We start from the raw sequence: 13,336 nt of genomic DNA on the forward strand, positions 1-13,336 counted from the left end.
CTCAACATTCAGAAAACGAAGATCATGGCATCTGTTCCCATCACTTCATGGCAGATAGACGGGAAACAGTGGAAACAGTGTCAGACTTTATTTTTTGGTGCTCCAAAATCACTGCAGATGGTGATTGCAGCCATGAAATTAAAAGACGCTTACTCCTTGGAAGGAAAGTTATGACCAACCTAGACAGCATATTCAAAAGCAGAGACATTACTTTGCCAACAAAGGTCCAACCAGTCAAGGCTATGGTTTTTCCAGTGGTCATGTATGGATGTGAGAGTTGGACTGTGAAGAAAGCTGAGCACTGAAGAATTGATGCTTTTGAACTGTGGTGTTGGAGAAGACTCTTGAGAGTCCCTTGGACTGCAAGCAGATCCAAGCAGTCCATTCTGAAGGAGATCAGTCCTGGGATTTCTTTGGAAGGACTGATGCTAAAGCTGAAACTCCAATACTTTGGGCACCTCATGTGAAGAGTTGACTCATTGGAAAAGACTCTGATGCTGGAGGGATTGGGGGCAGTAGGAGAAGGGGACGACAGAGGATGAGATGGCTGGATGGCATCACCGACTCGATGGACGTGAGTTTGAGTAAACTCTGGGAGTTGGTGATGAACAGGGAGGCCTAGCGTGCTGCAGTTCATGGGGTCGCAAAGAGTTGAACACGACTGATCGACTGAACTGAACTAAACTGAATAATATATTCATAGTGGTTTCATTGTGAGACTTAGAATCCTTAAATGCGAAGGGCCTGGGGCCCATGCTGGTGCAGGGTAAATGTTGGTGTTTTAGCTCCAATTACTCTCTGGTTACTATCTGGTCCTGCCCCTCTTCTGCTTATAGTCCCCCTGGGTGGCTCCATTCTCCTGATCTGGAGTCTGCTCATCTCTCTGGGCTTCCTTGGTGGCTCAGATGGTAAAGTGTTTGCCTGCAAGTTGGGAGACCTGGATTCAATCCCTGGGTGAGAAAGATCCTCTGGAGAAGGAAATGGCAACCCACTCCAGTACTCTTGCCTGGAAAATTCCATGGACGGAAGAGCCTGGTTGGCTACAGTCCATGGGACATGACTGAGCAACTTCACTTCATCTCTCTAGTGCATTTCTCCTCAGGCCTTGCCTTTCAGCAGCATGCAACTGCTCATACCCCTTAGTCCACCTCTAGGATATCTTGGCCTTTGTTTTTGCCTCAAAGCCCTTTGTCTTGCTCATTACTTCTTTAGGACTGTTTTTTCCCACCTCTTAAAATACTCCAACTCTAATCCTCACCCTACTGAGGGCCCTGTCTGGTTCTGCAATGTTTTGCATATATCTTTTTCCTTGCACTTATCTATTCTCTATTTGTATCTCTCCCCTACTTTTGGCTGAAAACTCATCAAAGAAGGGCTGAATCTTAATTATCTTTGCATTCCTAGCATTTTCTTCACATTAGGTAGACTCAAAATAAATGAATTAGAAGAGCAGCTTTACCTATTTTAAGACAGCATCATATTGTCAAAATTATTCTTCAGTTAGCTAGAGGGAGTCAGAATTTACCTTGTTAGTTGATTTTGCGGAGGGGAAGGTCGACATGAGAGCTTACTTGATAGGGGGCCCTTTGTCATCATGGAGCCCAAGACTGGGCAAGAACCATGGCAACCTACAGGACCACCTTCCACTGGTGGATCTCATAGTTTCAACCGTCTTGTTTGTGAAGGTGGTAGTTCTGTTTTTAGTTTTGTGATGGTAGTGTCAGCTATTTAGTATTTGATAACATTTTCTAACATTTGAAAAACTTTTTTCTCAGTGTTTTGAAACTCCAGTTTATCATCCTGGAAATAGCAACATCATCCAGTTGTGGACATGTGTTGTAAATTTTTTTCTTGGTTCTCTTAGTTGCCCAGATTTTAACAAAGTAAGCTGTAAATATAGTGTGTGGGTTAAATAAAGCATATCTTTATGGTGTACAGTACATCAATACCATTTTAGTTAATAGGGAATGCATAGGAGAAGATAACTTGGGCCACAAAGAATAAATAACTTTATTTATTTACTTGAAGAATTTGAAGAAAAACAATGTGATATTTCTGTTTTCTATCTGAAACATAACAGTGGCCCTTAAAGAGCCTGTTATATCTGGTAAACGAATAATAATGAGCTGAATTGTAAGGACTTTTTTTTTTTCCATTATCCCGTGCAGCTTTGCCCTGTCAGATGAAGCATACAGATCCCTAAGAGATCAAGATAAAGACCAGTGTATTCTGATTACTGGGGAAAGCGGAGCAGGAAAAACAGGTAAGGTCACCACCTGACAACTTACTTTCTCCTCTAAGAAGGTGAACCATGGACAGGATGGTGTCAGCAAAGTGGGCTCATTAGCATGAAGCTTACAGGACTTCTTTGCAGGAAGGCCAGTTGTTAGGATCCTGGAATGTTTTCCAGGAAGAACTTGCCTCATCTCTCATGTGAAGGAGCAGGCACCTATCAAAAGGGGTTCCAGCCAATGCGGGAGTCAATTCCTGGATTCTAGACCTCTAGTGTAGTTCCTGAGTACTTCAGGGTCTTTGACCTTTCCTCCAAGACACCAGAATCTGTAAAGTCTTACCTCTTCCCTAAGGAATAATTATTTGAGTTTAGGGAGACCACAACCACAAGCCTACCTCTGCTTAAATGTGAGGGAAGGCCCCAAGAAATGGTGGATTTCACTCCAGAGAAGCCTTCCTCTGGGTCTTCCCTGGTACCCCAGTGGCTAAGACTCTAAGCTTCCAACGCAGGAGGCCCAGGTTCGCTCCCTGGTCAGGGAACTTGATCCCACATGTCACAACTAAAGATCCCATATGGTGCAACTAAGACCCAGTGCAGCCAAATAAAAAATAATAATAGTAAATATTAAAAAACTATTTGGAAAAAAGATAAGTCTTCCTCTGAAGCCTGAAGAATTGAGATTTCTGTATGTATTTTTAGACAGGTTGGCAACCTCCCCATAAAACAACCCCTCAAATGGAGGGATTATGCTTTGTTTCTCGTGCTTTTAATAAAAATGATTTGTGTGATTGATGGTCTTGAGTGAGAATGTGCTTTTACAGATGGTGCCCAGCTACCTGGAAAAGGTTCAGAAGAGCTGTGCTGTCTGAGTCAGTCAAACTTGGACAGGTTAGGACTGCTTTTGTCAGTGGGTTTCTTTGATGGAACTGATGAGTCCATGAAAGAGGAGGATGATTTTTTCATAACTGTTTCATCTCTAAGATGTTCTTGTTTTATAGATAAGACTCTTTTAATTGGTAATTTTTACTTGTTTGCCAGAGTGGGATTTAAATGTTTCCACTTTGCTTGGCTAATTAGTTATCAGATTAATAACTTTGATTTCCTGATGATCAAAAGAAGAAAATCCCCTGTGGATGTTTCAGTCGTCTGACTGCATCCATTCTGTTCATCAGCCCTTAGTTAGATCTGTGCCTTGAAATATCTATTTCTGTTTCTCCTGACCTGGCCTGAAGTATCTGTTTCTACTCCACTTTCATGAGGAGTGCCTCTTCTCTATTCCCTAGAGTAGCTGAAGAAAGAACGATTAGATCAGTGTGTCCAGCTCCCTTCCTAGAGCCTTTGAACACACAGTGCACTGTTTCTTTTGGTTGTGCGGGTTCTAGGTTCTGGGTGGACAGAAACGGAGGGGGAAGGTCCAGCATGTGAGAATCTTAGGTAACAGAGAGCATAGTCTTATATAGACCATCTACTGTAGGGTCCTCCCAGCAACAGCAGAATCTGATAGAAGGCTCACCATTCTGTATGGTGGCCTGTGGACTTTGTCACAGAGGTTTGGCTAACAAAGTTCTTCCTTACTTAGAGATGAATTCTGCCTCTATGTATTCCTCTTTACTCAGTAGTCTAGAACCTTACCAAATAAGTATACTTGCTCTTCTGCAGGACAGTCACTTAATTATTTGAAGTCATCTGTATTATCAGTTAAGAGAGTGTCACAACGAGTCTCAGATTATGTAGTTGCCTCCTAAACTGTATATGCCAGTCAGTTCCTCTTACCTGGTCTCCCAGCTTACACATCCAGTACCTGCTTGTCATGTCTAAGTGAGTCTCTAAGAGACATCTCAGACTAAGCATGCCCCAAACTGAACTCTTGATTTCATCCTCCTACCCAAACTTCCTGATCTCAATAAATGGGACCACCTGTCAACCTAGTTTCTCAAGCTAGAGATGTTAGAGTCACCCTTGATGTTTTCTTTGCCTATATCGTCCACATAAATGCCATTTTCTATCAGCCCTACCTCTAAAATATATCTCATGCCAAGCTCTTTCTTCCTTTTCTTTGTGTCCACCAGGAGACTCTAGTTAGAGCAAGCCACCGATCCTCTTTTCCTTTGAGGACTGTTTGTAGCAATATCTAACAGGTCTCTTTCCCCCTTATGCTTGCCTGCAGAAAGATACCAGAATGATCTGTAAAACTGAAAACTGGATCAAAGCCTTGGCCTGTTTGATTTTTTTCTTTTTTTGAGTTACCTTCTTTTGTGTCTATGTGGTAAGAACTTTTAAGATCTACTCTCTTAGCAACTTGTAAGAATACAATACAGTGTTAACTCTAGACCCTATGCTATGCATTAGATTCCTAGCACTGCATCTTATAACTGGAAGTGTGTACCTTTTAACTACATGTCTTCATTTCCCCTTTCTTCCCCAAACCAACAATCTACTCTTTGATTCTATGAGTTTTTTTTTTTTAAAGATTCCATGTATAAGCAAGATCATACAGTATTTGTCTTTCTTTTCTGACTTACTTCAGTGAGTATAATGCCTTCACAGTTCATCCATGTTGTCACAAGGGGCAGGATTTCCTTCCTTTTTTTTAGCTGAACAATATTCAATTGTATATATATAACACATTTTCTTTATTCATTCATCCATAGACAGACACTTACTTTGTTTCCAGGTATTGACTATTGTAAATAATGCTTCATGGAACATGGGAGTACAGATATCTTTTCAACCTAGTAATTTTATTTACTTTGGATATATACCCAGAAGTGGTTTTGCTGAATCATATGGTAGTTCTGTTTTGTTTTTTTTTTTTAATTTTTCAGGAACCTCCATACTATTTTCCATAGTGGCTGTACCAATTTACATTCCCACCAGTAGTGGCACAAGGATTCCCTTTTCTCCACATCCTCTCCAACACTTATGTTTTGTGTGTATGTGTTTGTTTTATACATATATTAGCCATTCTGATAGGTGTGAGGTAATACCTCATTGTGGTTTTAATTTGAATTTCTCTGGTGATTGATGGTGTTGAGTATCTTTTCATATTTGGAAAAATGTCTATTCAGGTCTTCTCCTCACTTTTTAATCAGATTATTTGGGTTTTTTGAGGGATTGAGTTGTATGAACTGTTTATGTATTTTGGATATTAACCCCTAGTTGGTCATATTATTTACAGATATTTTCTCCCGTTTAGTATGTTGCCTTCCATTTTGCTAATCATTTCTTTTGCTTTGCAGAAGCTTTTTGGTCTGATGTAATCCCATTTGTTTATTTTTGCTTATGTTGTTTGTGCTTTGTGTGTCATATCCAAAAAATCATTGCCAAGACCAGTGTCTAATAAGAGTTTTCTCCTTTGCTTCCTTTTAGAAGTTTCACAGTTGCAGGTCTTGCACTTAAGTTTTCAATTCCAGTTTGAGTTCATTTTTGTGAGTGGTAATTAAGTTTTGTCGGTTTCATTCTACTGCATGTCACATGCTTTTTCCAGATCTGTTGAGATGATCACATGATCTTCACCTTTTATTCTATTCAGATGTGTTACATGTATTAACTGTGAGGTGTTGTGTTTATTGATTTGCATACGTTGGATCATCCTTGCATTCCAAGGACAAAGCCCACTTGATCATTGTGTATGAACCTGTTGAATTCAGTTTGCTAGTATTTTACTGAGGATTTGACATTTACATTTATCAAGGATATTGACCTGTAGTTTTCTTTTCTTGTAGTATCCTTATCTGACTTTGGTATCAGGGTAACGTTGGCCTGCTAAAATGAGTTTGGAAGTGTTACCTCTTCTTTGTTTTACAAGAGTTTGAGACAGTTCTGGTGTTTTTATTTTGGGGTTTTTGATTACTGATTCACTCTCCCTAATAGTAATTGGTCTCTTCAGCTTTTCTAGTCATAATTCTAGAAACTTAACCATTTATTCTAGGTTGTCTAATTTGTTGGCATATGACTGTCCAGAGTAGTCTCTTATGATCCTTTATTTTTGTGGTATTTGTTGATACCTCTTTCATTTATAATTTTATTTATTAGAACTCTCTTTTTTTCCTTGGTTAGTCTAGATAAAGTTTTGCCAATTTGGTTTATTTTTTTGAAGAACCAACTCAATTTTCTGTTGCATTCCTGTTCTCTATTTCATTTATTTATGCTCTAATCTTTATTGTTTCCTCAAAAAACTGTATTTTCTGCTAAGGTTGGGCTTAGTTCTTACTTTTCTACTTTTTTGAGGTATAATATTAGGTTGTTTATTTGAGATATTTCTTTATTCTTGATGTATGCATTTATAGCTATAAAATTTCCTCTTGGAACTACTTTTGCTGTATCTCATCAGTTTTGGTGTATTTTTCCATTTTTGTTGCTTCAAGGTATTTTTTTAATTTAAAGTTTTCATTTCACGAAATGGTTTTTATTGCACTAAAATATAAGCCTAACCCAGAAGATTCTGCTTGACCTAGCCCCTACCTGCTTCTGTACCTTCCCCTCATGTTTCCCCCACCCCAGTGGCAGCTCGTGTTACTATTCATGGAAGGGTTTGCTTTTCGCTGTGTGTTGTCAGTATATATTGTAAATAGTCATTATATTGAGTTTCCCACCCCTTTTTAGATCATTCATTTGAACTCTGGGTATGGGCTCTTACCTCTGTTCACTCAGAAATTTGTGAAATCTTTCACTGTTTAGGATTCCTTCTTCCCAGTAAGAACTTTAGGAGGATATTGATATCTTGGGAGAAAGTTTTTGCTCTTTCACTGCCTCTAACCTTCCTTTCATTGTGAAACAGAATTCAATTCTTAAAAGCAGTACCGCTTCTTGTTTGTTTCCAGGTTGGCCAGTGGAAGTGGTGGCAAGGTCAGTTAAAAACTGCGTCCCTTGACAGAGTCATTGGTGGTGATGATGTCTCATGTCACCTGTCCCCACCCCAGTCATTTTGATGGTATCTACCAGCCTATTCGTTTCACATTTGTTTCCTTTTTAAGGCATAAAGGAGGAAGAGATGAAAATATTCCTAAGCCTATTAATTTTCTTTTAGATTTTTACTCATTCTTCATCATGTTTTTATAATTTTTTGAGTATCTGATTATTTCAGTGTGTTACCACGTGAGTCATCAGAAGTGGGTTGTGGTCACTGGTTTGATTGGCGTGGGCCAGTTCTTCATCTCCTCTGGAACATGTGTCCCCTCATGAGCCATGTTAGTGTATGACCTCCTCCTTCTCAGAGAGTTGTAAACCACCTGCTTCCTCCTGGTGCAGAATTCTGTTTCCTGGTTGGGCTTGTGTGCCTTCCTTATTGAGAGATGGAGTAGAGGTTGCTGTTACTGTTTCATGGGGTAGACATTCATTCTTTCTGTGAAAAACAGAAACACCTTATTCCTCCAGTGGAAATCTAGTGGCACATCGAGTTCATTCTTCTTTTCTATATTTTTCTCTTTTCTTGACATTTTTCTACTTGATAACTTGTCCTCTTGGTTTCAGTGTCCCATTCACTGCTTGAGATCCTATCATCTTCCCTAGATTTAGTCCTTCTCGCACCCCTTTACCCCTCATAAGCTGAAGAATGGACACCTGCTTCACAGGGTCATTGCCACCTCCTCTGCTGGGAAGCTTTGTTTACAGGCGCTGCTTCCCGCGGGAGGTTGCAGGAGGGTACCACCTTTGGTCATATTGTCAAACCTTCCACTGGGAAGCACCAGCTTCTTCACTCGCCCAGACTGTTGCTGATCAATAAATATCAGAAGAAATCCAAGAAGACATAAAAAGGTTCCCAACTTAAAGTTTTAGTTTCAACAGACAAGGTACGAGATTGCTACAAAAACTTCTCTCAAAGTCTATTCTCATGTGTAGACAGACCAATAGCTGTTCGTGGACAGATCTGCTTTTGAGTAGTGCTGGTCCTTGAACCATACTTTGAGTAGCGCTGTCCAAAAGTCACTTGGAACATTTGTGTTGTTTTTGAGCTCCTGTGCTTCCTAGATCTGGTGAGGCTTCACTTATCCATCACATAGAACTCCTGGTGCTGGGTGGTGGGCACTATTCCTAAGAGCTCTGTTTGTAAAGATCCACTCAGCTATACTCTTTGGTGACTGCTTTGCCCTTCCTTTCACTTATAGATTCCAAAAGCATCTCCTGCCTCTCCATCTCCATAGAGACAGTTAGTGTTTTACTTACTTATTCCCATCTTTTTCCACTTTTCTTTCCTTTTGAAAGTAGTGACACAGAAATTGTTTCAAATTGCATTAAGGTTTTGATTGTCATTAGGTAATAGTTTTGAGTAAAGAGACTTTGTGTTGTTTAATGTCTCTTTTTCATAGAGGTTACTTACGGGAAAATGAAATGATGGAAAATAATACAGGGATTGTAGCACAGTGGTTGAGGCTTTTCTAGAGGGGGTTTAATTTCAGTTTTGTGGGGAAGAGGAATGCCAGGCCATTTTTTGAATGTCACGTTATCTTATTCACCAAAATTTTTTTGAGTACATGTAGTTATTAGCATTTTTGTATCAGCTAATGAATGAAAGAAGAGAGCTAACATTTATTGAGGGCCTGGAATGTGCTCTGTACTTATACAGTATCTCTTTTCAGTGAGAGTTTTTACTAAATAGCATATACAGAACCATCACGCAGTATCAGAGGGCTCATTTTATAAGAAGTAATTAACTTAATGAGGTTGTAAACCTCTCTTGGCAGATGATGATGTTATTGGTCTTAAACATTGGAGACACTCTTACACTGTAGGGTCGTATAATGAGAGCTCCCAGGGAGAGGTGTAAACTCTTTGAATCCTTTGGGGTCCTATTTAATTCATTACTGCTGTGCTAAATAAAAAATTCATCATGCCTCATAAAAGTGCCCAACTATTTCTAGGCAGTGAACTCACAATTCACTATCATGAATACAAATAGTTTGTGGAGAGCCATTCAAGCACTGATGGGGGCAGGGAGGCAGAACATGAGGGAACCATCATAACTGCATTTTTCCAAGGACATCAGAGTAAACTCTGGGCCTGAGAAGATGATCCTGATATAAGAAAGCTTTATAAATTATTTGGCTTCTAATTTTACAGTTACATCAGTTTCTAGGAACTCTGCAGCCATCTGCTACAAGAGTTGTGAAGCCTGCCCTGCTCGTTAAGACCCTTGGTTCTGAACCCCAGATGACCTTGCACTGCTTTATATCTGTGATAGTTTTCTGACTCGGTCAGCAACAGAGATGTGACTGACTTTTTGTAGCCTAAACATCCACGAGCGTTTTACAATGCTGACTATCTCCACATGGACACAGAAGAGCTAAGCAAGCTCAAGGCCAAAATGCCGTGAGCTATGTTTTCTTTCTTCCTCATGTGAGCGAGGTCTTTCATGACTCGTGTGTTTTATATGAATTATCAGAGATTTTGTGGCCAACTTTCAGAGGCAAAGCAGCTTCTTTTTAATTGTGTTTCAGTACAAACATTTCCAGTCACGATTCCTCTCGGAGCAGAGGCAGTGTTTCTCTTTGCAAGACCCTTGCTTTTGATTGGGGCAGTTCACAGCTGCCTGTCTGGCCAATTTGGATGTGCTGCAGCTGGGTTATTTTGTAGCACAGCAGACTCAGGGCTATTGAAAAGGGTGTTCTTCAATGTTGTAGAGTCCTTGTTTCACTGTATACAAACATGGCTTGCTTGTATAGGCAGTCATACTCTTTCGGTCACTGAACTACCAGACCTGTTCAGTCCCTAGAAAACCTTGGGTGCTTTAGCCAAGGAAATAGAGAGGTGTGTAAGTAGATAAATATATCAGTATTAGGTGTATAAGTATATGGCTATCTCTATGCTATGTGACATATGTAACAGGGTTTATATGATGTGTATGTGACATACGATGATACTTATATTGGGTTCCATAAGATGTTATGGAAAAAAACCAAATGAATTTTTTTGGCCAACCTAGCTATCTGTTAATGCATGCGTGGGTACTTGTTAACTCCTGGATAAATTTATTAGTTCTAAAAAAAAAAATCCTCAGAAAGCCTTGCTTATGTTCATACCTTTCTTCCCTGACACAGTGATGGAATCCATGTGGAGCCTGCTCATTTACATGTATGGGTCTTCCCTTGTAGTTCAGTTGCTCAGTCGTGTCCGACTCTTTGCAACCCCATGAACCGCAGCACGCCAGGCCTCCCTGTCCATCACCAACACCCGGAGTCCACCCAAACCCGTGTCCACTGAGTCAGTGATGCCATCCAACCATCTCATCCTCCGTCATCCCCTTCTCCTCCTGCCCTCAGTCTTTCCCAGCATTGGGGTCTTTTCCAATGAATCAGCTCTTCGCATGAGGTGGCGAAAGGATTGGAGTTTCAGCTTCAACATCAGTCCTTCCAATGAACACCCAGGACTAATCTCCTTTAGGATGGACTGGTTGGACCTCCTTGCAGTCCAAGGGACTCTCAAAAGTTTTCTCCAACACCACAGTTCAAAAGCATCAATTCTTTGGCACTCAGCTTTCTTTATAGTCCAACTCTCATATCCACACATGACCACTGGAAAAACCATAGCCTTGACTAGACGGACCTTTGTTGATGAAGTGATGTCTCTGCTTTTTAATATGCTGTCTAGGTTGGTCATAACTTTCCTTCCAAGCAGTAAGTGTCTTTTAATTTCATGGCTGCAGTTACCATCTGCAGTGATTTTGGAGCCCAGAAAAATAAAGTCAGCTACTGTTTCCACTGTTTCCCCATCTATTTGCCATGAAGTGATGGGACCGGATGCCATGAACTTAGTTTTCTGAATGTTGAGCTTTAAGCCAACTTTTTCACTCTCCACTTTCACTTTCATCAAGAGGCCCTTTAGTTCCTCTTCACTTTCTGCCATAAGGGTGGTGTCATCTGCATATCTGAGGTTATTGATATTTCTCCCAGCAATCTTGATTCCAGCTTGTGCTTCTTCCAGCCAGGCATTTCACATGATGTACTCTGCATATAAGTTAAATAAGCATGGTGACAATATACAATCTTGACGTACTCCTTTTCCTATTTGGAACCAATCTGTTGTTCCATGTCCAGTTCTAACTGTTGTTTCCTGACCTGCATGTAGGTTTCTCAAGAGGCATGTCAGGTGGTCTGGTATTCCCATCTCCTTCAGAATTTTCCACAGTTGTTTGTGATCCACACAGTCAAAGGCTTTGGCATAGTCAATAAAGCAGAAATAGATGTTTTTCTGGAACTCTCTTGCTTTTTCCATGATCCAGCGGATGTTGGCAATTTGATCTCTGGTTCCTCTGCCTTTTCTAAAACCATCTTGAACATCTGGAAGTTCACGGTTCACGTATTGCTGAAGCCTAGCTTGGAGAATTTTGAGCATTACTTTACTAGCATGTGAGATGAGTGCAATTGTGCAGTAGTTTGAGCATTCTTTGGCATTGCCTTTCTTTGGGATTGGAATGAAAACTGACCTTTTCCAGTCCTGTGGCCACAGCTGAGTTTTCCAAATTTGGTGGCGTATTGAGTGCAGCACTTTCACAGCATCATCTTGCAGGATTCGAAATAGCTCAACTGAAATAGCTCACCTCCACTAGCTTTGTTCGTAGTGATGCTTTCTAAGGCCCACTTGACTGCACATTCCAGGATGTCTGGCTCTAGGTCAGTGATCACACCATCATGGTTATCTGGGTCCTGAAGATCTTTTTTGTACAGTTCTTCTGTATATTCTTGCCACCTCTTCTCAATATCTTCTGCTTCTGTTAGGTCCATACCATTTCTGTCCTTTTTCGAGCCCATCTTTGCATGAAATATTCCCTTGGTATCTCTAATTTTCTTGAAGAGATCTCAAGTCTTTCCCATTCTGTTGTTTTCCTCTATTTCTTTGCATTGATCACTGAGGAAGGCTTTCTTATCTCTTCTTGCTATTCTTTGGAACTCTGCATTCAGATGCTTATATCTTTCCTTTTCGCTTCTCTTCTTTTCACAGCTATTTGTAAGGCCTCCCCAGACAGCCATTTTGCTTTTTTGCATTTCTTTTCTATGGGAATGGTCTTGATCCCTGTCTCCTGTACAGTGTCACGAACCCCATTCCATAGTTCATCAGACACTCTATCTATCTGATCTAGGCCCTTAAATCTATTTCTCACTTCCACTGTATAATCATAAGGGATTTGATTTAGGTCACACCTGAATGGCTAGTACATATTAAGAATACCCTTTTTTTTTGTTCTAAATAGAACCCTTTTATATTTTTACAGCAAACATGCAAGACATTGTCCCTGAGAGTATGATTAGTGGATTAATGCATTCATTTTACTCAATAGTATTGTCTTGGAAAAGGCTTACTGTTTTATATTGTGGTTGCCAAGGTCATGCTTAGTTGGTTCCTGTGACAGTTAACATGATTCAAAAATTGGGCTTTGTAGTATCGAGGAGGATGATAATTTAATTCTTGATTCTCCTCAGAAATGTAATATTTTTCATATGTAGAGGTGATTACATAAAGTTTTGATTTAGATAAATATCTAAATATTTGAATAAAGATCTAAATGTATTTGAACTTTAGCATAGAAGAGCCAAGGAAAATGAAGCAGAAAGTCTCATTAGATAGCTATTATTTCTTGTCTCCAGCACGGTGAAATATAGGGAAAACAGTCTCTGAACTACCATGGACCTTGCCACTTGTCCTACAGGTTTACTTATTTTCTCTAAAGTAGTCGACTGTCTTGTGAACTACTTGAGTTAAAGATCAAGTATTATGTCAGGAAAAAAAAATAATAAGAGTAGTCTCTTTTAGACAGTGAGGCTTTATTTGGAGAAAATTACCCTTAATCCCAGCTTCCAAAAATGATTTATTAAAATGAGCCCAGTAGTAGAATTACTGAAGATAGTTAAGAATCTGAACATAGAAGCTTATTAACAACTTAGAAGGATCTTTGAAATATATTAAAACATTATATTTGAATTACTTAAATAGATTTTAAAATTAATAAAACTGATTCCTAATTTCAACTTAAGTTAACCTCATCGTGATATCTCGGTAGATATTGTGGGTTTACATACAGTTTTAACAGCCATATGATGTCAGTCAAATCCAAGTTCCAAAAAATCTGCTACTGATGCCTTTTTAAAATAGATTTGACCCCGAGAGAAT

General features: G+C 39.7%; 1 protein-coding gene across 6 annotated transcripts in view; it reads left to right on the plus strand.

Annotated features, from left to right (window-relative positions):
* Positions 1 to 13,336, plus strand: part of MYO1B (myosin IB) — a 200,084-nt gene that overhangs the window by 97,397 nt on the left and 89,351 nt on the right. For all 6 annotated transcript variants that reach the window (XM_061440561.1, XM_061440580.1, XM_061440571.1 and 3 more), the window contains one exon: positions 2,169 to 2,263. In XM_061440561.1, coding sequence (XP_061296545.1) covers positions 2,169 to 2,263 — 95 coding nt within the window. The remainder of the gene's footprint in view (positions 1 to 2,168; positions 2,264 to 13,336) is intronic.

Source organism: Bos javanicus, chromosome 2, assembly GCF_032452875.1.
Source record: "Bos javanicus breed banteng chromosome 2, ARS-OSU_banteng_1.0, whole genome shotgun sequence".
NCBI classification, from domain to species: Eukaryota; Metazoa; Chordata; class Mammalia; order Artiodactyla; family Bovidae; genus Bos; species Bos javanicus.